This window comes from Mauremys mutica, chromosome 3 (genome assembly GCF_020497125.1).
Source record: "Mauremys mutica isolate MM-2020 ecotype Southern chromosome 3, ASM2049712v1, whole genome shotgun sequence".
Taxonomy (NCBI): domain Eukaryota; kingdom Metazoa; phylum Chordata; order Testudines; family Geoemydidae; genus Mauremys; species Mauremys mutica.
In genome coordinates, this window is record NC_059074.1 from 1755749 (window position 1) to 1783705 (window position 27957).

Genomic DNA, 27957 nt, shown 5'->3' on the forward strand with positions numbered 1-27957 from the left:
GGGCGCTGTGCTGCAGGGTGCAGGGCTCAGCGGGGGGCGCTCTCCCCGGCAGGCAGGGCTGGCCCCGGGGTGGCACCAGGGGCCCATGATGCAGGGAGCGGGGCAGGGTGCACTGGGGTGCGCTCCTGTTGCAATTAGCGTGGTGCTATCCAGTCTTTCCCTGGTGGAGGCGCCATTGCATGGCGGGGATGTCGGATCGGGGGGGGGTGTGACAGGCCTGGTCATTGAGCTCGGGGGGGCTGTGATGGCTCCCTCCCCCCCACACCCCCGTATGTGACCAGGGCTCTGCGGGACGGGGCCTGATGGCCCTCTGAGCTAGCGCAAGTGGTGACGCAATGGGAAGATCCGGCCCCCACCTGTGTCATCTGAACCCCAGCCCCCTCCACCCCACCCCACCCCACCCGCAGCACCACCCAGCCAGTGACACCAGAGGGTTTTTCACATGCTTTTAACAAAATTACAAACAAAATTCCATTATTCTTGGAATATAGAAAACCTGAGGGAAGGGGGCCAGGAACGCGGCAGGGACTTAGATGGGGGGGTGGGGGTGGGTTCAAGTGGGGGCCGGAAACGCGGGGCCTCGGCCAGTGGGAGAGGGGGCCAGGAACGCGGCAGGGACTTAGCTGGGGGGGGGTTCAAGTGGGGGCCGGGAACGCGGGGTCTCGGCCCGGGGGAGAAGGGGGCCGGGAATGCGGGGTCTCGGCCGGGGAGAGGGGGCCGGGAACGCGGGGTCTCGGCCGGGGGAGAGCGGGCCGGGAACGCGGGGTCTCGGCCGGGGAGAGGGAGCCGGGAACGCGGGGTCTCCGCCGAGGGAAATCGGTCGCTGTTGACACCACGTCCTGGGGGTCTCACTCGTGGGCTCCTCCTGCAGTGCCGGCTCTCAGTGCTGACCTGGCGCGGGGAGAGGGGGATCAGCACCCGCTCCCTGCGCTGGAGCCCCCTGGGCGGGCACTGGCTGAAATCCCAGAGGGTCAGGCCTAGTGCCGGGCTGAGCACATGGCGAGGTGCTGGGGGGCAGGGGCTGGAGGCTCCTGACTCAGGGTCCGGGGCAGGGTCCGGGGCAGGATCCGGGGCAGGGTCCGGGGCAGGGTCTGGGGCAGGGTCCGGGGCAGGTCTGTCCTGACAGTCGGGGCTACAGGACTGTCCCCCGGCTGGTTCCTAAGCATGTGAGCAGCAGGGCCTCCGGCTGCCCTGGGAGACGTGTCCCCGGCTGCCCCCATCTCCCTGCCGGGGAGTTTGCAGTTCCACCCAGTCACCCCCTAGCCCCCCTCCCCCCATGGCCTTAGCCATCTTCTCAGCCCCTGCCCCCATCTACACGCTCCCCTGTGGGTCGGGACCTCCAGCTGGACGTCAGCTGCCCCCGTGTAGGGCCCCCCCGGCCCCCAGGCTGGCCCGGCTGCACCTCGGCCCAGTGGGGGCCTGGCCGGGAACGGCACTTACCATGCGGGGAGCTCGCTGGCTTCTGCCTGGACCCCACTGCTAGGGAGGGAGGGAGAGAGGGCGGGTGAGCTGGAGCAGGAGGCTGCCTGCAGCTGCCCCTCCCCAAATATTCCCCCCACCCCCGCAGCCCGGCGCCCCCACCCAGCCCCGCTGGGGAGCCTGGGCCCGGTGAGCTGATGGAGGAGGGGTCAGTGGCAGGCCAAGAGTGGAGCCAGGCAGCGGGGCAGCGAAGGCGCGTGGGGCCCGGGGCTCAGGACTCTCCAGCCAGACCCACCCTAAGTGCAGGCCACGCCTTCCCCTCCCACCTCCCTGTGGCCCAAGTCGCAGCCTCTGACCCTTGCGGGCCCCAGGCTGTCAGGCTGGGACTAGGGGGCATTTTCTGTACGATTTTATGAGCCCTGCGTGTGCCTCAGTTTCCCCTCGATGCTGCGTCGTTACCGAGTGGGTGGAAAGGGGCTGTGTGCTCCCAGGGCAGGGGGAGACGGGGGTGGGTGTCACCCAGCTGCCCAGGCCCCCTCCCAGCGGAGCTCTGCGGGTGACAGTGGCAGATCCAATCGCCAACGCCCCAGAGGGAGAGGGATGTCCTGCCTCTCCGCAGGGAGCTGAGCACCAGTCCCCAGCTCAGAACAGGCTGGGGGGGGGGGGGTGGCAGCTGGAGGGGGGGGCTCGGACCAGGGATTTGGACCAAGGAGTGAGATGGAGACAGACAGAGCTTGAACCACGGGGGTCACTGCAGCTGGGCTGGGCTGTAACCATCAGTCAGGTCTCTGGGCTCCCCAAGGGCTCCCCGTGCCGTGTGCCAGGCCGCGGATACACCCGCCTGCCTGCCCGCGCTGGCTGGGTGTCCCCGCAGACGCTGGCGGGGGGGTGCTGCTCCCCCAGATTGTACACGTCTCCCCCAGGGTCTGTCCCAGACTCGCTGCCCGGAGCTCCCGGGGGGGGGGGGGCTGCAGCCCCAGGGGGCCAGTCTCAGGAGATGGGGAGGCCGGGTGGCTCACCCTGGGGGAAGAGTGAGACCCCCGGGGGTCAGGGTCACTGCAGGTCCCTCCCAGGGACTGTTAGAATCATAGACTTTAAGGTCAGAAGTCCTATACGTAAATGTTTATGACTTCTCACTCATTTTTTAATCTGTATGTGATCCTCTACTCTGACCTCCTGCACGAGGCAGGCCACAGAATCTCACCCCCCACACCTGTAACAACCCCCTAACCTATGTCTGAGTTACTGAAGTCCTCAAATCATGGTTTAAAGACCTCAAGGGTCAGAGAATCCTCCAGCAAGTGACCCGTGCCCCACACTGCAGAGGAACGTGAAAACCCCCCAGGGCTCCTGCCAATCTGCCCTGGAGGAAAATTCCTTCCTGACCCCAAATATGGCGATTAGTTAAACCCTGAGCATGTGGGCAAGACTCACCAGCCAGCACCCAGGAAAGAATTCTCTGTAGTAACTCAGATCCCACCCCATCTAACATCCCATCACAGGCCACTGGGCATATTTACCACTAGTAGTCAAAGACCAATGAATTGCCTGCTCGCAGCCTGGGGCGTACCTGGCGCTGGGCGGTGGCAGAGGGTCAGACATGCACTAGGAGGCCGGGGGTGAGCTCAGGAAGGAGGCTGATACACTGGAGAGGGGTCAGGGAAGAGCCGTGGGACTGATCGAAGGGGTAGAAACCTGCCTCAGGGACATGCCAGGAGCTCGAACTAGACCAAGGGAAGGTCTAAGGGGTGACGTGCTCCCAGCCTAGAGCAGTGGCTGCTTCCCCACCTGTGTAAATGTCGCGACCCAGGAACTAGTCTGGGGGTGGGGGCCCTGGGGTGGTGGTGAACGGGGGGGGTTGGGTCCTGCCCGGCTCCTGCAGCTCCTGTGCTGGGGGCAGGGGGGTTGGGCTTGGCTCTCTGCTCGGGCCCTTGCACCTCGGGGTGGCAGTGCCGCCCTGGCTCACGGGTGGCAGCGCCAGCCACTCAAACCCGGCCCACCCAGACTGAGTGGGGCAGGGACCCGAGGTGCCGGGACGGGGGGAGCACAAGGTGCCACAGCCCCCCCCGCTGCTGAAAGTGAACAAGCCTGGCCTGACCCCGCCCCCCAAGGCCTGCCCACAGGCTGGAGCCCAGCCCGGCTCAAAGCAGCTGTGGGGAGCCACGGACCCGCTACTGCCCAGGGCATGAGAGCAGCCCCTGGCCTGTGTCCCCACCCCATGGTCCAGCTGCGGCTCTTGGGCCCCCAGGGGCCCGCCCCCCCCAGCCAGGCTGGACGTCGGAGCCGGGCCAGGGTAAGAGCAGGCAGCTGTGATGAGCCGCAGCCCCTCCCTCCACCTGCCCTGGGCGGGGGCCCCGGGAGTCGGGGACACAGGCTAGGGGCTGCTCTTGGGCTCTCCCCCCCGAGCAGGAGGGGCAGGGCCAGGGCCACGGAGGGGGGCCTCGTGGCCCCCCCGCCTTTAGGAAGAATCTGTAGCCCCTGGCAGGGACCACGAGGGAGCCCAGCCAGCCCCGTGGGACAGGAGCTGCCACACGACCCTTCGACACAGTCTGGGGCGGACGGTGGGTCCCGACGCCCGTGCGGAGAAGCCCTGCTCTGCCAGTGCCTCCGCGGAACAAGCCTTGCCCAGGGGCTGTGCGGGCAGGTGGGGGACGGGCGAAGCCGAAGCGGGACAGATCCCCACTGGCAATGGGGGTCGGTGTTTAACGGGGAGGTAATTAGCCATTGGACAATCCCCCAGGCCGGGCAGTTCTCTGGCTCTGACAGCTGCTCAGTGCAGCCAGCTCTGCTCTGGGGCAGGTCTCTGGCCCGGGTCGTACAGGGGGCGAAGCACATGGTCACGGGCCCTGCTAGCTGGGGGCTCTGGGGGGCTCTGTACAGCAGGAGGAGGCTGTTACATCGTGTGGCCCGGGGTGACTCTCCCTCACTCCAGGCACTCACCTTCGGCCCCCTCTAGCGCCTCTGGCTTGTCCTCGTCGGCTCCAGCGTCTCCTCCATCCCCGCCCGCAAACCCGTCCGTGTCGTCCTCACCCAGCGAGTCTGGGAGAGCGAGGGAATCCAGAGTCAGCACCCGCACCGGTGGGGGCTGAGCCTGCCCCACCCTCCCCGCTGAGGGTCCCTGGCCAGGCTGCCCCAGAGAGCCCAGCGGGGCGGAGGATCTGGCCATGCCACCTGCCCCCAGCACACAGCCAGCTGCGCGTGGAGAGGGGCAGAAGCCGGGACCCACTGCCAGGGAGGGGCCGAGCTGGCAGCCACCCCAGGAGGCTGAGATCAATGCTCTGCCACCCCCTCCTGCACCCCCTCTGAAAGCCCATATGCCCTGGTCCCCACACCCCTCGGAGGGGTCCCCCTGCCACAGCTAACACCAGCCGTGCCCCTGCCTTGGTGCATGTCAGACAGACACACAGACGGACGTCTGGGCCGAGGAGCGGCTCTGCCCACCCCGCACAGCACCCAGGGCCGGGGCTCGCACCATGGCCCCAGCAGGACCCGCCGGTGCCACCCCCCCCCACCCTGCGGCACCCCCTGGGTCACCTGTCTGGAACTCGATGGTTCTCAGCATCTCGGCCAGGTTGTCCACATTGACAGAGAAGTGGTCCATCTTCTCGTAGCCGGGCTCTGGGCGGCTACTCATCGACACCTTCGACATGTCCGTGATCCTGCAGGCAGAGCCGGGGGCAGGTCAGCCTCATTCACAGCCAGTGCGGAGCACCGAGCCTGACTCCGTGACACCCCTGCACAGCCCGACCAGCTCCCCCCACACTCTGGGATTGGGGACCCTGGCCGAGCTGTGTGCGAGGAGCCCAGGGCTGGGGCACCACGGGGCTACAGGTCAGGATTTTTGTGCTCACCCCCCCGCCAGAGACACAGGCATCGCCTCATGGGATCCCAGCCAAGGTCCGTCCAGCCCAGTGAGAGTGGGACAACCTGCCTGTGATGAAGTGGGGATATTTTGTAATATTTTATTAACCCTATGTGTGCCTCTGTGTGCTGTGACATTCCTGACATAACCTGTGACCAGACAGATTATTGTTCCAACCACATTTATATATTTGCAACAACTACTGTTCAAAGGTTGTCGTGTGAGGTGTCTATGGAGAGGTTCTGATTTGCTGGTTGTAACTATGCTGTCTGTACGTGTGTATCAGTTTTGTAGTTGAAGTTATGAGTATTGGCTCTGTACTGGTATCTCCATGTGTTTGATTCTAAGAGGTCTCAGTGAAGCATTTGGTCAGCTTCTTGAGAAGGTAAGTGCCCAAACAAGAAACACTTAACTGACAATATAACCGCATCTGCTCCAACCCCTCAGACAGAGCCCAACACCTACAAGATCTTCACCAAGCAGTCTCAGAACTCTGATACCCGCACGAGGAAATAAGGATACAAATCAACAGAGCCAGACGTGTACCCAGAAGTCTCCTGCTGCAAGACCAAGCCCAAGAAAGAAACCAACAGGACTCCACTGGCCATCACATACAGTCCCCAGCTAAAACCCCTCCAACGCATCATCAGTGATCTACAACCCATCCTGGACAATGATCCCTCGTTTTCACAGGCCTTGGGTGGCAGGCCAGTCCTCGCCCACAGACAACCCGCCAACCTTAAACATATTCTCAGCAGTAACTGCACACCGCACCATAGTAACTCTAGCTCAGGAACCAATCCATGCAACAAACCTCGATGCCAACTCTGCCCACATATCTACACCAGCAACACCATCAGAGGACCTAACCAGATCAGCCACAACATCACCGGTTCATTCACCTGCACGTCCACCAATGTAACATACACCATTATGTGCCAGCAATGCCCCTCTGCTATGTACATCGGCCAAACTGGACAGTCTCTACGGAAAAGGATAAATGGACACAAATCAGATATTAGGAATGGCAATATACAAAAACCTGTAGGAGAACACTTCAACCTCCCTGAGCACACAATAGCAGATTTAAAGGTATCCATCCTGCAGCAAAAAAACTTAAAGACCAGACTTCAAAGACTGTGAATGGCTAGCCAACTACACAAGCAGTTTCTCCTCTATTGGTGTTCTCACCTCAACTGCTAGAGGAGGGCCTCATCCTCCCTGACTGAACTAACTTCGTTATCTCTAGCCTGATTCTTGCCTGCATATTTATACCTGCCTCTGGAAATTTCTACTACATGCATCTGATGAAGTGGGTATTCACCCACAAAAGCTCATGCTCCAATACATCTGTTAGTCTATAAGGTGCCACGGCTACCCCCCTCTGATACTTAACTGACAATGGACTTTGGGAGACTCCAATCCACATCTGAGCTTTCCTGGGAACATTCAAACTAACATGTAAACAATGGCGTTGGCCTGTAAAGAACTGAGTCATCATGGACATGTGGCTTGCCCATGTGACTCCAGGCTCCATCTTGCTGCTGTAATTTTCCACTGTAAGAACAAAGAGGTTCTTACACCTGGAAGAGACTATAAAAAGCTGCTGCCTCATCTCCATCTTGTCTTCAATCCTGCTTCTTACCTCTGGAGGGACTTTGCTACAAATGGAAGCTCTACACAAAGGACTGAATGACCCATCCCAGCTGGGGATGTTCCAGAGACTTGATTTGAACCTGCAGTTTACTCCATCACTGCTACAAGCCTGAACCAAGAACTTTCCCATCACTGTATGTAATTGATTCTATTTAACCAATTCTAGCTCTCATCTCTACCTTTTTCCTTTTATGAATAAACCTTTAGATTTTAGATTCTAAAGGATTGGCAACAGCGTGATTTGTGGGTAAGATCTGATGTGTATATTGACCTGGGTCTGGGGCTTGATTCTTTGGGATCATGAGAACCTTTTTTCTTTTATTGGGGTGTTGGTTTTCATAACCATTCATCCCCAGGACGAGTGCACTGGTGGTGATACTGGGAGACTGGAGTGTCTAAGGAAATTGCTTGTGTGACTTGTGGTTAGCCAGTGGGGTGAGACCAAAGTCCTCTTTGTCTGGCTGGTTTGGTTTGCCTTAGAGGTGGAAAAACCCCAGCCTAGGGCTGTAACTGCCCTGCTCTGAGCAATTTGTCCTGAATTGACACTCTCGGTTGGGTCCCACCAAGGGCAGCATCGTTACAGCTGCATCGTTACCCAGTGAGGGGAGGGCTGAGCACCCCCAGGCAGGCTCGGGCACAGATGGGAATGGCGCCCAGGTGTCTGGGACTACGTGGATCATTGGAAAAGGACTGGCTGACTCCGTATCAATGGAGAATCCATGGCAACGCTGGCAAATCTAATTGCTGGGACATGGACACCTGGCCCCACCTCTCAGCAGGAGCCGAGCAGCATCTCCCCAGCTGGGGAACAGGGGCTGGGAGGTGCGAGGGGGGGATAAGAGCTGGGGGCTGGGAGGAGTCGGGGGCAGGGCTCTCACCTGGAGTCTGACCAAGGAGGGTGGACGGAGAGACAGACAGAGCTGTCTGGGGGGGGGTCACTGCAGCTGGGCTGGGCTGTAACCGTCAGTCAGGTCTCTGGGCCGCCCGAGGGGCTGCCTGGGCCGTGTGCCAGGTGACCAATAAACCCGCCTGGTTTCACAGGGCTGGGTGAGTGTCCCTGCAGGCGCTGGGCGAGGGGCACTGATCCCTGAGGAGAGGACACGTCCCCCCAGGCTCTGTCCCAGAGCTCCCGGGGTGGGGCCCCGTCTCAGGAGGTGGGGAGGCCGCGTGGCTCACCCCGGGGGAAGAGTGGGACCCCGGGGCGGGCGGGGGGGGTCAGGGTCACTGCAGGCCCCTCCCAGAGCCTGTTCCCAGGCTGGGGGCTTAGCACTGACCCCGTGGGTCTGTGACTCTGCCCCAAGGGCCCCCCACCCCTACAGAGATGGGCTCCACCCAGAGGTTCCTCTCCTCTGTTGTCTCCCCCCACCCCTCCCCCCAGACTTACTTTTGAAGCAGCTCCTTGGATTGCTGCAGGGAGGGAGAGGCAGAGAGCTTGGTTAGCGTCAGCACCTGCTCCTGGAGCCCAGCCCCCGCCTGAGCCCATCGGCCTGCCGGCTGGCACTGGCATCGCCGCCAGCGCTGGCTAGGGGCTCACCAAGCGGCCTGTGGGATCGGGCTTTACCCCTCAGCCAAGCAGGGCCTGGCTGGGGGCACGGCGGCAACCACAGGCACCTGTGGCCTAGCAGGGCCCTGCCCCGACCGAGCCCTTTGCCCAGGCCCTTGTTCCAGGAGGAGGGTGCCCACGGCTTGGCCAGATCCCAGCATGGTGAAGCCCCTCTCCTGCCCTCCCCTTCCCCCACGGACCTGCAGGTACGCGGCCATCTGGGGCTCCTCCATGGCCTGGATGGCCGACTCCACCAGCTTGGCGGAGAGCTCCAGGTGCTCCCCGTACTGGCGGATGAGGGAGCGCACGTGGCTGACCCGCTCCTCCTGCTCCCGGCTGATGCGCTGCACCAGCTCCTTCTTGCGCTCCTCCAGGGTGCTGTAGAGCGAGTCGAAACGCTGGCTCAGGTGCTGCTTCTGCCGCCGACTGTTCTCCTGCAGAGGGAGCCGCACGCACATCACTGGAGGGGCTCGGGGGCCACCCCTCCTCCAGCCCCACATTCCCAGGTCAATCCACCCCGCTCCCTACTGCGTCACCCTCCCCCACTGCAACTGGAGACCACTGCTCCTTGTTCTGTCATCTGCTACCACTGAGAACAGCCGAGCTCCATCCTCTTTGGAACCCCCTTTCAGGTAGTTGAAAGCAGCTATCAAATCCCCCCTCACTCTTCTCTTCTGCAGGCTAAACAATCCCAGTTCCCTCAGCCTCTCCTCATAAGTCATGTGCTCCAGCCCCCTAATCATTTTTGTTGCCCTCCGCTGGACTCTCTCCAATTTGTCCACATCCTTCTTGTAGTGTGGGGCCCAAAACTGGACACAGTACTCCAGATGAGGCCTCACCAATGTCGAATAGAGGGGAACGATCACATCCCTCGATCTGCTGGAAATGCCCCTACTTATACAGCCCAATATGCCGTTAGCCTTCTTGGCAACAAGGGCACACTGCTGACTCCTATCCAGCTTCTCGTCCACTGTAACCCCTAGGTCCTTTTCTGCAGAACTGCTGCCCAGCCATTTGGTCCCCAGCCTGTAGCAATGAATGGGATTCTTCCGTCCTAAGTGCAGGACTCTGCACTTGTCCTTGTTGAACCTCATCAGGTTTCTTTCGGCCCAATCCTCCAATTTGTCTAGGTCCCTCTGTATCCTGTCCCTACCCTCCAGCGTATCTACCACTCCTCCCAGTTTAGTGTCATCTGCAAACTTGCTGAGGGTGCAGTCCATGCCGTCCTCCAGATCGTTAATGAAGATATTGAATAAAACCGGCCCCAGCACCGACCCTTGGGGCACCCCACTTGATACCGGCTGCCAACTAGACATGGAGCCATTGATCACTACCCGTTGAGCCCGACGATCTAGCCAGTTTTCTATCCACCTTACCGTCCATTCATCCAGCCTAGACTTCTTTAACTTGCTGGCAAGAATACTGTGGGAGACTGTATCAAAAGCTTTGCTAAAGTCAAGATATATCATATCTATTGCTTTCCCCATATCCACAGAGCCAGTTATCTCCTCATAGAAGGCAATTAGGTTAGTCAGGCATGACTTGCCCATGGTGAATCCATGCTGACTGTTCCTGATCGCTTTCCTCTCCTCTAAGTGCTGCAGAATTGATTCCTTGAGGACCTGCTCCATGATTTTTCCAGGGACTGAGATGAGGCAAAATCTACTCACATTGGCCACTTTGGGTTTACCTCAGTCCCACTTCCGGGGCGTCTCCATGTCCCTCTCCCAGCACCCAGGCTTAGGCCCGTCCCCTTCGGGTCTCTCCATCCCCAGACCGACTGTCCCCAAAGTTGTGACGAAGTGGGACTGGTCGCACTGGGGGCTGGGTACAGTTCCTAAGTATCTAGCAGCAAAAGGCCATGCAGCCAAATGCCTGAAGTGCTGTCTCCTAGCAACTGATGGCCCGGCCCCTCCCTGCAAAGGTGCTGGCTTAAAGGTGTTGGAGACAAAGGGGTCAGGTGACCTCCTAGCCTGGAAAAGAAGCTGAGCAGAGAGGAGGGGCCGGCGGGGGCTGGGCAGTTTGGAGTTGGCTGGAGAACAGAGGGGAGGCAGAGAGACCGGGCTCTGATCCCCGAGGGGGCTGGGAGGCCCCCCAAGATGGACCTAACCGGGGAGATCCGGTTATCTGTGCCTGCAAGACCTGTCCTGGACTGTGTTCCTGTCGTCTAAATAAACCTTCTGCTTTACTGGCTGGCTGAGAGTCCTGGTGAATCGCAGGGAGACCGAGGGTGCAGGGCCTGGCTCCCCCACACTCCGTGACAGCTGGTGACCTCTGACCCCAGGCTCCTGAGTCCCTGTCCCCCCTGGGTGCCTGGCTCAGTGAGGGGCTGGGAAAGAAGCTGAGGAGAGCGGAGGGGGTGGGGCAGACTGTTGTTGGCTGGGGAAACAGGGGAGCAGGGAGACCGGGCTCTGATCCCCGAGGGGGGCTGTAAGGCCCCCAAAATGGACCTAACAGGGGGGATCCTGTTATCTGTGCCTGCAAGACCTGTCCTGGACTGTGTTCCTGTCGTCTAAATAAACCTTCTGCTTTACTGGCTGGCTGAGAGTCCTGGTGAATCGCAGGGAGACCGAGGGTGCAGGGCCTGGCTCCCCCACACTCCGTGATCTGCCCACCGGCCTGCGCGGCACAGACCCTTTGGCTTCCTGTCCACTACCCACAGCCTAGGCTCGTAGGGACACATCTCCTGGAGTTGTTCCGACCCAGCCAGGTTACACAAATCCTCCAGTGCAGTGACCCCTCCCCGCACCCCATTTGTGGGGACCTCCTCCCAGCGGGGGGGGGGGGGGAGCTTCCATGTGGGTCACCCCCGGGGTCTTCTGCACACCCCAAAACCTGTTCCCATAAGCCTCAGGTGCCCATTCAGACGTGAGCAGCGGAGCCTGGTTGAACTGTTCCTAGTCCCCGGTATTGGCTCCGCCCATCTGGCTGGGCGCCCCTATGGCTCTGGGACCGAGCAAGGGGGTGAGACGTGGAGCCGGCCCGCGGGGTCAGCCTGGTTCGGTCACAGGCCTCCTCAAAGGCTGGAGGTGGGAACCGATATCCCCCCCCCTCATCCAACCAGGCAACAAGTTGGGATCCAGGCTCCCCTAGAACTGGCATCCTGGGGCCTTTCCCCACTTTCCCCTCAGTGGGTCCTCTCGCCCTCGGCTTCTCCAGCCCCCGTTCTCGCTTTCGCCGCCTCTCCTGCTTCCTCGTGTTTTCACTGCATCTCACGGGCTGCTCCAGCTCCCAGCACTTCAAATCCATCGCTGGGGAGCCAGGTCGCGAGGACGCCCTGCTGGACAGGGAGCCAGGTCGCGAGGACGCCCTGCTGGACAGGGAGCCAGGTCGCGAGGACGCCCTGCTGGACGGGGAGCCAGGTCATGGAGGGAGCCAGGTCGTGAGGACGCCCTGCTGGACGGGGAGCCAGGTCATGGAGGGAGCCAGGTGGTGAGGACGCCCTGCTGGACGGGGAGCCAGGTCATGGAGGGAGCCAGGTCGCGAGGACGCCCTGCTGGACAGGGAGCCAGGTCATGGAGGGAGCCAGGTCGCGAGGACGCCCTGCTGGACAGGGAGCCAGGTCATGGAGGGAGCCAGGTCGCGAGGACGCCCTGCTGGACGGGGAGCCAGGTCATGGAGGGAGCCAGGTGGCGAGGACGCCCTGCTGGACGGGGAGCCAGGTCATGGAGGGAGCCAGGTCGCGAGGACGCCCTGCTGGACGGGGAGCCAGGTCGCGAGGACGCCCTGCTGGACAGGGAGCCAGGTCATGGAGGGAGCCAGGTCGCGAGGACGCCCTGCTGGACAGGGAGCCAGGTCATGGAGGGAGCCAGGTCGCGAGGACGCCCTGCTGGAGGGGGAGCCAGGTCAGGAGGCGGGCCAGGTGGCGAGGACGCCCTGCTGGACGGGGAGCCAGGTCTCGGGGGGGGCCAGGTCGCGAGGACGCCCTGCTGGACGGGGAGCCAGGTGGCGAGGACGCCCTGCTGGACGGGGAGCCAGGTCATGGAGGGAGCCAGGTCGCGAGGACGCCCTGCTGGACGGGGAGCCAGGTCGCGAGGACGCCCTGCTGGACAGGGAGCCAGGTCGCGAGGACGCCCTGCTGGACGGGGAGCCAGGTCATGGAGGGAGCCAGGTCGCGAGGACGCCCTGCTGGACGGGGAGCCAGGTCGCGAGGACGCCCTGCTGGACAGGGAGCCAGGTCATGGAGGGAGCCAGGTCGCGAGGACGCCCTGCTGGACGGGGAGCCAGGTCGCGAGGACGCCCTGCTGGATGGGGAGCCAGGTCATGGAGGGAGCCAGGTGGCGAGGACGCCCTGCTGGACGGGGAGCCAGGTCGCGAGGACGCCCTGCTGGACAGGGAGCCAGGTCGCGAGGACGCCCTGCTGGACGGGGAGCCAGGTCATGGAGGGAGCCAGGTCGCGAGGACGCCCTGCTGGACGGGGAGCCAGGTCGCGAGGACGCCCTGCTGGACCGGGAGCCAGGTCATGGAGGGAGCCTTGTCGAGAGGACGCCCTGCTGGTCGTGGAGCCAGGTCGCGAGGACGCCCTGCTGGATGGGGAGCCAGGTCATGGAGGGAGCCAGGTCGCGAGGACGCCCTGCTGGACGGGGAGCCAGGTCATGGAGGGAGCCAGGTCGCGAGGACGCCCTGCTGGACGGGGAGCCAGGTCATGGAGGGAGCCAGGTCGCGAGGACGCCCTGCTGGACAGGGAGCCAGGTCATGGAGGGAGCCAGGTCGCGAGGACGCCCTGCTGGACGGGGAGCCAGGTCATGGAGGGAGCCAGGTCGCGAGGACACCCTGCTGCTGCCTCCATTCCTGCGGGACTTTTCTGGAACCCCATGTGAGGCAGGAGGGAGCGGGGGACTGACCTGGGAATGTCCTTTAGTGTTACTGGGGCTGTCTGCATGGGGGAGGGGAGAGCGGGGGGGTGACTTTAGGTGAGGGACGATACCTGAGCCTGTAACCTGAGGCAGGAGGGGGTGGGGCCAGGTGACACCTTTGCCGGGGAAACTGGACAAAGGAAGAGGAGGAGCCGGGGGGAGGGGAGCGAGTCGGCTGGAGGGGTTTGGGTGTCAGTTTGGGCTGGCTGGGAGGAGGCAGGGACCCCCAGTCTGGGGTCTAAGCTCCTTCCCCCCAGAGGGACCTGGCTGAGGGGCCCTGGTTGTACCTACAAGCCCTGCTTGGGACTGTGTCCCTGTCGTCTAATAACCCTTCTGTGTTACTGGCTGGCTGAGAGTCCCGGGGAATCGCAGGAAGTGGGGGGGGGGGGTGCAGGGCCCAGACTCCCCCACACTCCATGACACCCACTTGGGCCTGGAACCTGCTTCTTGGACCGACGGTCCTTCTCCAGCTGTGCAACCAGCTGCAGCTTGTCGAGTTTCCCAATGTTTAACCCTCTCTCCCTGCACAGATTTGCGATGTCCCTCTTATGGAGGTGGTTATACCCCGTTTTCTTCTGTTTCCTTTCAACTGGCCTTGTTTTACTGTTGCAAGTCACTTATTGCAAAATGCTACTGGTGCATCCAGGATCCCACCCCTGCCACCACCTGTCATGGCTCCACAGGATGAGTGCTATGGCCTCAGCTTGGGAACAGTCTCTGGAAGGACCCTTCAGTGGGCCAGACCCCCCCGGGGGCCTCATTCTTCCTTCAGTTTAGGCCCCATGGCCACATCGCCTCCTTAGACTGAATTTCTGGGACTCCAAACCTCCTGCTTCACCCCTTGAGCTCTGTTCAGTGACTATAACTGAGCCAGACCCTGGGGGGACGTGTCCTCTCCTCAGGGATCAGTGCCCCTCGCCCAGCGCCTGCAGGGACACTCACCCAGCGCTGTGAAACCAGGCGGGTTTATTGGTCACCTGGCGCACGGCCCAGGCAGCCCCTCGGGCGGCCCAGAGACCTGACTGATGGTTACAGCCCAGCCCAGCTGCAGTGACCCCCCAGACAGCTCTGTCTGTCTCTCCGTCCACCCTCCTTGGTCAGACTCCAGGTGAGAGCCCTGCCCCCGACTCCTCCCAGCCCCCAACTCTTAAATCCATCTCCCGCTGGGGTGTAGGGTGCCTGGTGCCAACGTCCCGGGGATTGGATCAGCCACTGATGTGGGGTCAGCCTCGGCCAGTCCTTTTTAATGCCCCGCCTGGCTCAGGCTGCTGGGCGCCGTTCCCACCGCTGTCTCATTGCCTATCCTGAGAGCAAACGGTCCCTTCCCCACACTGGGTAACACTGCTCCATAAAGAGGAACCTGAGGCACATGCCGGTGTCATAAAAATATGACAGAAAATCCCCCCTTTGTCCCACCCTCCCTGTTGGACACCTGCACCTTGTTCCCAGACCGAATTCGTGCTGCGCCCGCTCCCAGCCGGCGGCTCGCGATCCTCTGGCAGATGGAGGAGCCGTCTGCTCTCCCAGCTCTCTCCCCACACAGGTACGAGCAGACCCTGAGCAAGTCACCTTTCAACCGTCGAGACAATCAGATCCGCCTCCGCAGCCGGCGGATTTTCTAGCCCTCTGTCCTGTTCCCTGAACCCCCCGTTGGCAGAGCAGGCCCCAGCCCCCGGCTCACTTCCCTGGCTGGAGAGCCAGTCCACCTTGTACCTGGAAGGGCCTTCGCCCTCTTAGCTACAGCCTGGCACAGGCTACGCTGGGCCGGCTGCTTTCCCCAGGAGCCCTTCCCGGCTCACCCCAGCCCCAGGCACCTAGCCTGTGACCTGGCGTTTGTGCCGCAGGGCCGCGCTGCCCCGGGGCTATTTACCGCTCCCCTCTCCCCAGCAGGTTTGACCAGCGGGGATTTTTATCTTGGCTGCCAGGTCCCTGATGAAGACCCCGAAGAGCCGTGGGCGGCTCCCGGATCGAGCCCACTCCCAACCCCCGCGGGAGGAGAGACCCCTGCGCAGAGCCACCGGCTGCTCTCGCCCCGTGCGGGGGCCGCCCGGGGACCCCTCACCTCGATGGCCTTGCAGATCTCCTCCATCTGGGTCACGATGGCCTGGATGCGGTCGTTCCCAGCCACCAGCATGGCGACGCCGTCGCTCAGTTCGCTCTGCCACAGGGGAGGGGGGGTCAGTGCTGGGCACGGGCAGAAGGGTCGGTGCTGGGCACAGGTGGGGGGGTCGGTGCTGGGCCCGGGGGGGGGGTCAGTGCCAGGCACAGGCAGAGGGGTCGGTGCGGGGCACACGGGGGTCAGTGCTGGGCACGGGTTGGGAGGGTCAGTGCTGGGCACGGGCAGAGGGGTCGATGCTGGGCACGGGCAGAGGGGTCGGTGCTGGGCACGGGCAGAGGGGTCGGTGCTGGGCACGAGGGAGTCGGTGCTGGGCATGGGCAGAGGGGTCGGTGCTGGGCATAGGGGTGGGGGGGGTCAGTGCTGGGCACGAGGGGGTCAGTGCTGGGCACAGGCAGAGGGGTCGGTGCTGGGCACGAGGGGGTCAGTGCTGGGCACGAGGGAATCGGTGCCAGGTACAGGCAGAGGGGTCGGTGCTGGGCACGAGGGGGTCGGTGCTGGGCACGAGGGGTCGGTGCTGGGCATGGGGGTGGGGGGGTCGGTGCTGGGCACGAGGGGGTCAGTGCTGGGCACAGGCAGAGGGGTCGGTGCTGGGCACGAGGGAGTCGGTGCTGGGCACAGGCAGAGGGGTCGGTGCTGGGCACGAGGGAGTCGGTGCTGGGCACGGGCAGAGGGGTCGGTGCCGGGCACGGGTGGGGGGGTCGGTGCCGGGCACGGGAAGAGGGGTCGGTGCTGGGCACGGGCGGGGGGGGTCGGTGCCAGGCACGGGCAGAGGGGTCGGTGCTGGGCACGTGGGAGTCGGTGCCGGGCACGGGTGGGGGGGTCGGTCCAGGGCACGGGCAGAGGGGTCGGTGCGGGGCACGGGCGGGGGGGTCGGTGCCGGGCACGGGCAGAGGGGTTGGTGCCGGGAACGGGTGGGGGTCGGTGCCGGGCACGGGCAGAGGGGTCGGTGCCGGGCACGGGTGGGGGTCGGTGCCGGGCCAGGGAAGAGGGGTCGGTGCTGGGCACGGGCAGAGGGGTCGGTGCCGGGCACGGGCAGAGGGGTCGGTGCTGGGCACGGGGGGGGGGGGTCGGTGCTGGGCATGGGCAGAGGGGTCGGTGCCGGGCACGGGCGGGGGGGTCGGTGCCGGGCACGGGCAGAGGGGTCGGTGCCGGGCACGGGGGGGGGGGTCGGTGCCGGGCACGGGCAGAGGGGTCGGTGCTGGGCACGAGGGGGTCGGTGCTGGGCACGGGCAGAGGGGTCGGTGCTGGGCATGGGGGTGGGGGGGGTCGGTGCTGGGCACGAGGGAGTCGGTGCTGGGCACGGGCGGGGGGGGTCGGTGCTGGGCACGGGCAGAGGGGTCGGTGCTGGGCATGGGGGTGGGGGGGGTCGGTGCTGGGCACGGGCAGAGGGGTCGGTGCCGGGCACGGGCAGAGGGGTCGGTGCTGGGCACGAGGGGGTCGGTGCTGGGCACGGGCGGGGGGGGTCGGTGCTGGGCACGGGCGGGGGGGGTCGGTGCCGGGCACGGGTGGGGGGGGTCGGTGCTGGGCACGGGCAGAGGGGTCGGTGCCGGGCACGGGCAGAGGGGTCGGTGCTGGGCACGGGCGGGCTGCAGTCCCCCCTTGCTGCGGGAGGGGGCCTGGCCGGCAGCCACCACAGCAGTGACTACGTGGGGAGCTCAGCAAGCCCAGACTGGGCCCTGCAGGCTCCCTGCCAGCCGCCCCTACCCCCGGCCCCCTGCAGGAGCCCCACAGAGCCTGCACCTGGGGCAGCTCTGGCCCCTCGGTGTCCCCGGGGAGGAGAGACCTGCCCCAGGCCCGGAAGGGGGGGCAGCCGCTGAATCGCACAGACCTGGGGGTGGGGCTGTCCGGTCCCCCTCCTGCTGCTCCAGCCGGGCCAGGCCAGGCTGCTCCTGGGGGGATCAGGGCAGCCCAAGGGCCCCCGCGGCCACATGGGCACCAACCGCAGCGGAGGAGAACGGGACACGGGGACCCCGCCACGCCCCTCCCCCGGCCACGCGCCCCCTGCCCCGGTTCCTGGCCCCCCGGGCGCCACCAGGTACCTTCTGGCGCTTGTAGACGCTGGGCAGCGGGGCCACCTCGCAGTCCTTGTGGGCCCCGAACACCTTGCACAGGGAGCAGGTGGGCGCCTCGCAGCTCAGGCAGTAGATGTTGATCTTCTCGTCCTCGTGCTCATCGCACATCAGCTGCTGCTCGGCTTTGGCGTGCAGGGGCCTGGGGGATGGGCACAGCTTGGGCCCCACTCCCCGCACACCCCCTGCCGGCCCCCAGGGCCCCCCGCCCTCGGTGTGCCCTGCAGCCGCCCCACATGGCCCGGAATCCCCCCACGCGCTCAGGAACCCCCCCCCCGCACACCCCCTGCCGGCCCCCAGGGCCCCCCACCTCCGTGTGCCCTGCAGCCGCCCCGCACGGCCCGGAATCGCCCCACGCGCTCAGGAACACCCCCCCCACACCCCCTGCCGGCCCCCAGGGCCCCCCACCTCCGTGTGCCCTGCAGCCGCCCCGCACGGCCCGGAATCCCCCCCCGCGCTCAGGAACCCCCCCCCGCACACCCCCTGCCGGCCCCCAGGGCCCCCCACCTCCGTGTGCCCTGCAGCCGCCCCACACGGCCCAGAATCGCCCCACACGCTCAGGAACCCCCCCACACACCCCCTGCCAGCCCCCCCACCCTCCGTGTGCCCTGCAGCCGCCCCGCACGGCCCGGAATCGCCCCACGCGCTCAGGAACCCCCCCCGCACCCCCTACCAGCCCCCAGGGCCCCCCACCCTCCGTGTGCCCTGCAGCCGCCCCGCACGGCCCAGAATCGCCCCACGCGCTCAGGAACCCCCCCCACACCCCCTGCCAGCCCCCCCGCCCTCCGTGTGCCCTGCAGCCGCCCCGCACGGCCCAGAATCGCCCCACGCGCTCAGGAACCCCCCCCCCCGCACCCCCTGCCAGCCCCCCAGCCCTCCGTGTGCCCTGCAGCCGCCCCGCACGGCCCGGAATCCCCCCACGCGCTCTGGAACCCCCCCCCCGCACACCCCCTGCCGGCCCCCAGGGCCCCCCACCTCCGTGTGCCCTGCAGCCGCCCCACATGGCCCGGAATCGCCCCACGCGCTCAGGAACCCCCCCCACACCCCCTGCCGGCCCCCAGGGCCCCCCACCTCCGTGTGCCCTGCAGCCGCCCCGCACGGCCCAGAATCGCCCCACGCGCTCAGGAACCTCCCCCCACACCCCCTGCCGGCCCCCAGGGCCCCCCACCTCCGTGTGCCCTGCAGCCGCCCCCCCCGGCCCAGAATCGCCCCACCCGCTCAGGAACCGCCCCCCACACCCCCTGCCGGCCCCCAGGGCCCCCCGCCGTCCGTGTGCCCTGCAGCCGCCCCGCACGGCCCAGAATCGCCCCACGCGCTCAGGAACCCCCCCACACACACACCCCCTGCCGGCCCCCAGGGCCCCCCGCCCTCCGTGTGCCCTGCAGCCGCCCCGCACGGCCCGGAATCGCCCCACACGCTCAGGAACCCCCCCCCGCACACCCCCTGCCGGCTCCCCCACCCTCCGTGTGCCCTGCAGCCGCCCCGCACGGCCCGGAATCGCCCCACGCGCTCAGGAACCCCCCCCGCACCCCCTACCAGCCCCCAGGGCCCCCCACCCTCCGTGTGCCCTGCAGCCGCCCCGCACGGCCCGGAATCCCCCCATGCGCTCAGGAACCCCCCTCCCGCACACCCCCTGCCGGCCCCCAGGGCCCCCCGCCCTCCGTGTGCCCTGCAGCCGCCCCGCACGGCCCGGAATCGCCCCACGCGCTCAGGAACCCCCACACACACACACCCTCTGCTGGCCTCCAGGGCCCCCCGCCCTCTGTGTGCCCTGCAGCCGCCCCGCACGGCCCGGAATCACCCCACACGCTCAGTAACCGCCCCCCCTCACACCCCCTGCCTGCCGCCAGGGCCCCCCGCCCTCCGTGTGCCCTGCAGCCGCCCCGCACGGCCCGGAATCGCCCCACACGCTCAGGAACCGCCCCCCCGCACACCCCCTGCCGGCCCCCAGGGCCCCCACCCTAAGTGTGCCCTGCAGCCGCCCCGCACGGCCCGGAATCGCCCCACACGCTCAGGAACCCCCCCCCGCACACCCCCTGCTGGCCCCCAGTGCCCCCCGCCCTCCGTGTGCCCTGCAGCCGCCCCGCATGGCCCGGAATCGCCCCACGCGCTCAGGAAACACCCCCCCGCACCCCCTGCCGGCCCCCAGGGCCCCCCGCCCTCGGTGTGCCCTGCAGCCGCCCCACATAGCCCGGAATCGCCCCACGCGCTCAGGAACCCCCCCCACACCCCCTGCCGGCCCCCAGGGCCCCCCACCTCCGTGTGCCCTGCAGCCGCCCCGCACGGCCCAGAATCGCCCCACGCGCTCAGGAACCCCCCCCCCCACCCCCCGCCCGCCCCCCCGCCCTCCGTGTGCCCTGCAGCCGCCCCGCACGGCCCAGTATCGCCCCACGGGCGCCGGCAGCCCCCCCACCCCCCCTGCCGGCCCCCCCGCCCTCCGTGTGCCCTGCAGCCGCCCCGCACGGCCCGGAATCGCCCCACGCGCTCAGGAACCCCCCCACACACCCCCTGCCGGCCCCCAGGGCCCCCCGCCCTCCGTGTGCCCTGCAGCCGGCCCTCATGGCCCGGAATCACCCCATGTGCTCAGGAACCCCCCCCCGCACCCCCTGCCAGCCCCCCAGCCCTCCGTGTGCCCTGCAGCCACCCCGCATGGCCCGGAATCGCCCCACACGCCCAGGAACCCCCCCCCCCGCACCCCCTGCCGGCCCCCCGGGCCCCCCGCCCTCCGTGTGCCCTGCAGCTGCCCTGCACGGCCCGGAATCGCCCCACACGCTCAGGAACCCCCCCCCCCACACCGCCCGCCGGCCCCCAGGGCCCCCCGCCCTCCGTGTGCCCTGCAGCCGCCCCGCACGGCCCGGAATCGCCCCACGCGCTCAGGAACACCCCCCCCCGCACCCCCTGCCGGCCCCCAGGGCCCCCCGCCCTCCGTGTGCCCTGCAGCCGCCCCGCACGGCCCTGAATCGCCCCACGCGCTCAGGAACGCCCCCCCCCGCACCTCCTGCCGGCCCCCTGGGCCCCCCGCCCTCCGCGTGCCCTGTAGCCGCCCCGCACGGCCCGGAATCGCCCCACGCGCTCAGGAACCCCCCCCCCGCACCTCCTGCCGGCCCCCAGGGCCCCCCGCCCTCCGTGTGCCCTGCAGCCGCCCCGCACGGCCCGGAATCGCCCCACGCGCTCAGGAACCCCCCCACACCCCCTGCCGGCCCCCAGGGCCCCCCCGCCCTCCGTGTGCCCTGCAGCCGCCCCGCACGGCCCGGAATCACCCCACGCGCTCCGGAACCCCCCCCCCCGCACCCTCTGCCGGCTCCCCCACCCTCCGTGTGCCCTGCAGCCGCCCCGCACGGCCCGGAATCGCCCCACGCGCTCAGGAACACCCCCCACACCCTCTGCCCGCTGTGCAGATCTTCCCCTCCCCTCCCCAAGCCCTTGGGCCCCCCAGGCCCTGGCAGACCCACACCCCTCGCTGGGCCTCTGCCCCCACCTGGTCGACTCCTGCTTGTAGATGTCGATGATGTTCTCCACGAGCAGGTTGCGCTGCAGCCCGTAGACGCCGTGCCGGTCCAGGACGACCTCGTGGCGGCAGGAGGGACACCGGAACCGCCCCCCCGACGACACCGAGCTCGAGCCCCGCGACTGCCACAGTGGGTTGGAAGCCTGGCATGGAACAAGCACAAGTCAGGAGGGTGGGGCCAGCACGCGCCAGGAACGCTAAGGCCAGGAGGCCATGGGGGAGACCCAAATATGCCTGCCCAACACTGAGCACCCAGCCCGGGGTCACCCCTCCGTGCTCCAGCCCCAGAGTGGGCTGCAGGGCACCAGCCCGGGCGCCTGGCATAGACACAGCAACATCCAGGTGAAGTGCAGGGCAGAGTCACTGTGACGAAGTGGGGCTGTTCTTAATGTTTCCTCTGAATACTGTGCGGGTGCCTCAGTTTCCCCTAGGCAGTTCTTAAGTCTCCAGGGTGCATAAATGGCCGACACTGTCTCCTGGCAACAAACGGCCGGGGCCCTTCCCCCTGCCAGGGGATGCTAAAGGGGAACACAGAGCTCAGGTGACCTCCTAGCCCCGGAAAGAGACAAAGGCCAGAGAGGAGGGGCTGGAGGGGGGTCAGTCTGGAGCTGGCTGGGGATGAGGAGTGAGGGCAGATGTGGGGGTCTGGCTCACTGCCCCCCAGGATGGACCCGGCCCAGGGGTCCCGTTCTCTGTACCTACAAGCTCTGTTTGAGACCCTGTTCCTGTCATTGAATAAACCTCTGTGTCACTGGCTGGCTGAGAGTCACGTCTGACTGCGAAGGGGGGGGCAGGACCCCGCTGGGGGGACTCGCTGGGGGAAGCGCACGGAGGGGCAGAGGATGCTGAATGCTCCAAGGTCAGACCCAGGAGGTGAAGCCGTGGGAGCTTCTTGCCCTGCAGACAGGCTGCTCCGAGGGAGAGGAGGCTCCCAGAGTCCTGCCTGGCTTGGTGGGGAGCAGCTCCAGAGCAGCGCCCGGGGACTCCGTGACACTCACAAACTCAGGCCAGGGCACGTCTGGGCTGCAAAGGGGCCACCTCTGCACAGCTCAGGGGAGTGAGCCCCTTCGATAGCCCTGCCAGCCCCGCCCACAGCCCCCCCAGCCCCCCCCCAGCCCTGCCAGCCCCCCCAGCCCTGCCAGCCCCGCCCACAGCCCCCCCAGCCCTGGCAGCCCCCCCAGCCCCACCCACAGCCCCCCCAGGCCCCCCCAGCCCTGGCAGCCCCCCCAGCCCTGCCAGCCCCACCCACAGCCCCCCCAGCCCTGCCAGCCCCGCCCACAGCCCCCCCAGCCCTGCCAGCCCCCCCCAGCCCTGCCAGCCCCACCCACAGCCCCCCAGAGCCCTGCCAGCCCCGCACACAGCCCCCCACAGCCCTGCCAGCCCCCACAGCCCTGCCAGCCCTGCCCACAGACCCCCAGAGCCCTGCCAGCCCCGCCCACAAACCCCCAAGCCCTGCCAGCCCCGCCCACAGCCCCACCCACAGCCACACCAGGGCCACACCAGCCCCGCCCACAGCCCCCCCAGAGCCCTGCCAGCCCCGCCCACAAACCCCACAGCCCTGCCAGCCCCGCCCACCGCCCCCCCAGAGCCCTGCCAGCCCCGCCCACAACCCCACCCACAGCCACACCAGGGCCACACCAGCCCCGCCCACAGCCCCCCCCAGAGCCCTGCCAGCCCCGCCCACAAACCCCCAAGCCCTGCCAGCCCCGCCCACAGCCCCCCCCCACAGCCACACCAGGGCCACACCAGCCCCACCCACAAACCCCTAAGTCCTGCCAGCCCCCCCCAGCGCCCCCAGCCCTGCCAGCCCCGCCCCCAGCCCCGCCCACAGTCATACCAGGGCCACACCAGCCCCACCCCCAGCTGAACCAGGCCGCCCACTCGTCCCTCCCTGCACCCCAGGGCGCCTTGCCGGGCTCCTCTCCCCAAGCCCCAGACAAACGAGCAGCCCAGACTGAAAGACGCGTCCCCTGGGAGTCCGGAGGGGCCTGGTCTGTCCCGACGGCCAGGCCTGAGCCAGGGCCGGCTCCAGGCACCAGCATTCCAAGCTGGGGCTTGGGGCGGCCATGTGCAAGGGGCGGCCGTCCCTGTTGTTTTGCCCCCACGCAGCGCGCCGAATTTCCGCCGTGGGCAGTCCGTGTGCCCTCAGGGCGGCAGGCGCGTTTCCGCGGTAGCGGCAATTCAGCGGCAGCTTCTATGTTTAGCTGTCTGCGGCGGCTTCAGCTAAACATAGCAGCTGCCGCCGAATTGCCGCCGCGGAAATGCGCCTGCCGCCCTCAGGGCACACGGACTGTCCCCGCCCCCGCCATCCGGCGGCAATTCAGCGCGCTGCTTGGGGTGGCGAAAACTGTAGAGCCGGCTCTGGCCTGAGCCCACAGTGGGGAAACTCACTGCCAGCCCCCGCAACCTGCTCCTTGCCTGTCTCGCACTCCCGACTTTCCATCAAAGCCTGAATAACCTGCCCTGCATCGGCCCTGCGAGACGAGCTGGCCACAGCCCAGCCGGCCGGAGGAGACAAGGCCGGAGGGTGACCCAGAGGCCGGGGCGCCCTGCCAGCCAAAGCCCCATCCGTGGCTGACCAACCGCCCCCTGCTCCAAAGCCGCATTTCCAGCTTTCCTCTCCACTCTCTCCTCTGCCTTGTGTCTGGCTGGTGACCCCTCTTCACAATGCAGGACCGGGGCCAGGGAGCCCTTTCCGCCCCCCCCAAGGCCGGTCCGCGGTGAAAAGGAGACGCGAGTATTTTACCACCAAAGCAGAGAGACTTTTGCGTACGTTTGTGCTGCACAATCGCTCAGTTTCATTTCTGTGCAAACGCTTGTTTGAATTTCTTGTTCATTCCTGTTTGAGCAGGAACCTGCTGGGCTCAGAATGGGGAGGGGAGGGGGTTGGGGGGTGTTTGCCGAGGCCCCGAGCGTGACGAAGTGGGGGGGGGTTGTGTTTTCCTTGTTTTTCCAGGGGGTTGCATGCAGAGGGGGTGGGACTCAGTGTCCCCGGGTGTTACTGGTTTAACGTGGGGAGGGGAGAGGGAGTTTGTTGTTACACAGGACCGGAGAGGGAACGTGGGACCCCGGCCGATGGCCTGGAGGATGGAGACCCCAGCGACTGGTGACCTGGTGACCCGAGGACCCAGCTCAGGAGTCGCAGCTGGTTCTGGCCAGTGGGGGTGTCAGGGAGTCCCCGGGCGCTGCTCTGGAACTGCTCCCCACCAAGCCAGGCAGGACTCTGGGGAGCCTCTTCTCCCTTGGAGCAGCCTGTCTGCAGGGCAAGAAGCTCCCACGGCTTCACCTCCTGGGTCTCTCCTTGGAGCATTCAGCATCCCCTGCCCCTCCGTGCACTTCCCACAGCGAGTCCGCCCAGGCGGGGTCCTGCCCCCCCACGTCGCAGTCAGACGTGACTCTCGGCCAGCCAGTAAAACAGAGGTTTATTAAGATGACAGGAACACAGTCCCAAACAGGTCTTGCCAGTACAGACAACAGGACCCCCTTTAGTTAGGTCCATCTGGGGCCCCCAGGGAGGCCACAGCCCCGTTGGGAAGCCCAAGCCCCGTTGGGGCCCCTCTCCATTTCCCAGCCAGCTCCAAACTGAAACTCCCCCCAGCCTCTCACTCAGCCTCCCCCCGGCTCCTCCCCCAGCCTGTGTGTCCCTTGTCCAGTGTCCCAGGCAGAGGTGTCACCTGGCCTCCAACCCCCCTCCTGGGTTCTCAGGTTACATGCTCAGGTACCTCCCTTCCCCAGTGCAGACAGTCCCGGCACAACCCCCTGCCACCTTCCCAGGTCAATAATCCCCCCTCAGCATTCACAGAACAGCCAGCACAGTCCCACTTCCTCACAGGAGGACAATGGGCTGCGGGGAGAGGACCCCGTGACCTGACCAGCCGCTTCCAGCCCGAGGGGCCAGAGGAGGGCTGAGAGTTGGTCCAGGCGACCAGGTTACGACCCTGTTTCCTGGAGAGAAGCCAATGGACAGAGGGGGCCTGGGGCCGGGGGTATCAGAGGCCCAGCTGGGAAGCAGGGGGGCTCGGGGCTGGAGAGGGGGAGCAGGCAGAGCCCCCCTGGCTGCAGGGGGACTGGGATGTGCTGGACTGAGGGAGGCCAGGCCTGAGGCTGGAGAGTTTCCTTTGCTGGGTTCACCTCTCAATAAACCTCCTGTGTTACACTGGGGGAGAGTCGCTCCGGTCTAGAGAACAGGGCAGGGGGGGGATCATCCCCTTCGGGGGTGAGGAGGCCCGGGGGGCTCAGAGCGAGGGGACTCCCTGGGGGGGCCCACGGCGAGAGACAGACGTGCTGAGGCTCAGAGAGGTGCGGCTCCAGGAGGTGGAGGGGCCTGACCCCGAGAGAGAGCGGCCCCCCGAGAAGGGCTGTCACACTGAAAGGGCCCCCCCCACGGACCGCCCGGGGCCACGCGTGGGCACGATCTGTGAGTCCGTGACACCAAGCCAGCCACGGGCTCTGGAAACCCCCCAAACCTGAGAGTCACTGTCCTAAGGTGGGACAGTGACAGAGTCACTAAACACCTTGATCTCATTGAGATCAATGCAACAGGCCTCGGCCCCGGGCCGGGGGCTGCTCAGCGGGGGTCCCAGCCGGTGCCCCGGGGGCAGAGCCTCGCTGACTCACACTACCCCAGGGGACAGCGGGCGCTCGCCGTGGGGGGGACATGAGTGGGGGGCACATGGCACAGGGACGGGGGATGGACACTCGTTCCAGCCGCAGCCGCAGGCGGAGACGGCAGCTGTGACGCTTGAGGGCTGTGCAGGCAGCTCAGAAAACCCGCGGCTGAGCCGGTTCCCTGCCTCCCGGCCACGGTGTCCCTGGAGCCCCCGGCCTGGCAGCGTGTGGAGAACGTGGGGGCACATCGGGGGCTCAGAGGCGGATCGCAGGGGCTGGGGGCCAATGTCCAGGGCCAGCCGTCGCACGAGAGGGCAGCGCACCCCACGGACCAGAACCGAGCCCGCGGGCCCCTGGGGCCCTCACTGGAGCAGTGACCCTGCAGGTCCAACCAGGGAGGGGACGTGGGGCTAGATGGACCCTGGTTCTGATCCACCTGCTCAGTCCCACCTCCCCCCGGCCAGAGCTGAGGAGCACCCCCAACCCCAGCCCCTAACTTACCCCTCCAATCCAGAGGCTGCACTAATCCCCCAAAGCAGGGCCCCCACCACCTGAGCAGAAGCAGCAGGCACCAAGCAGGACCCAGGGACCCCTGGCGTCCACCCTGCCGTGCCCGAGAGGCCCCCTCGCGCCCCCCACCCTGCTGGTCGCACCGGGCACTCAGGGCCATGGAGGCTGCCCCACACTAATAGACCAGCTGTGCCAGTGTCTCCGGAGGGGGCTGCAGAGGTGGGGTCCCCAGGGTGCCCTTGGGAGGAGCCCAGGGCAGAGGCCAGTTACTATTGGAGATGGAGACGAGAGGTGCGGGCTTGTGAGCAGGCCACAGGGAGTGCCAGGGGCTGGGGAAAACCACAGAGCCCCCTGACCAGCCGTGGGGCTGGCTGCGTGGACAAGGCTGGGGACCACTGCAGAGCCGGTTCGTGTGACGCTGACTCCGGCCAGGCTCTGGGGGGTGGATGAGTGTCAGGGGGCCTGGCCCCCCACGCAGCCCCCCCAAACTATCCCCCTCTGCCACTTCCAGCCCCTTACACAGCCCCCATCCCATCCCATCCCCCAGTGCTGCTCCCAGCCCCATGCGTCCCCCACCCCATCCCCCAGTGCCGCTCCCAGCCCCCAATGCGGCCCCCACCCCATCCCTCAGTGCCGCTCCCAGCCCCCCACATGCCCCCACCCCATCCCTCAGTGCCGCTCCCAGCCCCCCACGCGGCCCTCATCCCATCCCCCAGTGCCGCTCCCAGCTAGGGTGACCAGACAGCAAATGTGAAAAATCGGGACAGGGGGTGGGGGGTAATAAAAGCCTATCCAAGAGAGAGACCCAAAAATCAGGACTGTCCCTATAAAATCGGGACATCTGGTCACCCTACTCCCAGCCCCCAACACGGCCCCCACCCCATCCCCCAGTGCCGCTCCCAGCCCCCAACACGGCCCCCACCCCATCCCTCAGTGCCGCTCCCCGCCCCCACCACGGCCCCCATCCCATCCCCCCGTGCCGCTCCCAGCCCCCAACACGGCCCCCACCCCATCCCCCAGTGCCGCTCCCAGCCCCCAACACGGCCCCCACCCCATCCCCCAGTGCCGCTCCCAGCCCCCCCCGAACCCCTCCACATCCCCCAGTGCCACATCCAGCCCCCCACTCCGCCCCCACCCCATCCCCCAGTGCCGCTCCCAGCCCCCCACGCAGCCCCCACCCCATCCCCCAGTGCTGCTCCCAGCCCCCAACACGGCCCCCACCCCATCCCCCAGTGCCGCTCCCAGCCCCCAACACGGCCCCCACCCCATCCCTCAGTGCCGCTCCCAGCCCCCAACACGGCCCCCCCCCCATCCCCCAGTGCCGCGCCCAGCCCCCCCCGCACCCCTCCACATCCCCCTGTGCCTCATCCAGCCCCCCACTCAGTCCCCACCCCATCCCACAGTGCCGCTCCCAGCCCCCCACGCCGCCCCGCCCCCAACCCCCAGTGCTGCTCCCAGCCCCCCACGCGGCCCCCCACCCCATCCCCCAGTGCCGCTCCCAGCCCCAATGCCACCCACCCCGGTAGCCCGTCTCTCCAGCCCCCCCCCCCACACACACACACTCCAGCCCAGCCCGCCCCAGTCGCGCCCGCACCTGGAAGATGTCGTTGGCACATTTGCGGCACAGGTTGTGCTGGCAGGGCAGGATGACCACGGGCTTGCTGAACATCTCCAGGCAGATGGGGCAGATCAGCTGCTTCTCCAGGCTGTCCATGCTGTGCGAGTCCCCCAGCATGGGCTTGAATCCCACCGCAAAGTTCATCCCCGCGGCCCTGCCCGGTGCCCCGCGCCTGCTCCCACGCTCTGC

The 27957-nt window shown here is 66.7% G+C and overlaps 1 protein-coding gene across 2 annotated transcripts; it reads right to left on the reverse strand.

The window, feature by feature from the left end:
* Window positions 1–785: 785 nt before the first annotated feature.
* On the reverse strand, window positions 786–27912 carry LOC123366968 (tripartite motif-containing protein 54-like). Of its 2 annotated transcripts, none has more exons than XM_045010935.1 (10): window positions 27745–27912; window positions 21003–21175; window positions 17495–17666; window positions 15399–15494; window positions 8681–8914; window positions 8322–8344; window positions 4954–5078; window positions 4360–4458; window positions 1441–1476; window positions 786–891 (listed from the first exon to the last, which is right to left on the reverse strand). In XM_045010935.1, the coding sequence occupies exons 1-10, from the start codon at window positions 27910–27912 to the stop codon at window positions 881–883; spliced, it is 1137 nt and encodes a 378-aa protein (XP_044866870.1). In that variant the 3' UTR covers window positions 786–880. The 2 variants fall into 2 exon arrangements, with proteins under 2 accessions (XP_044866870.1, XP_044866869.1); XM_045010934.1 differs by having other exon boundaries at window positions 1441–1479.
* Window positions 27913–27957: the final 45 nt, after the last annotated feature.

Coding starts and splice junctions, on each gene's coding strand:
- LOC123366968 (XM_045010934.1), bottom strand. CDS start 27,912: ATGAACTTTGCGGTGGGATTCAAGCCCATGCTGGGGGACTCGCACAGC. Junction 8,345..8,680: donor AGATGGCCGCGTACCTGCAG/GTCCGTGGGGGA, acceptor CCCTCCCTGCAG/CAATCCAAGGAGCTGCTTCA. Junction 4,459..4,953: donor AACCATCGAGTTCCAGACAG/GTGACCCAGGGG, acceptor TCGCTCTCCCAG/ACTCGCTGGGTGAGGACGAC.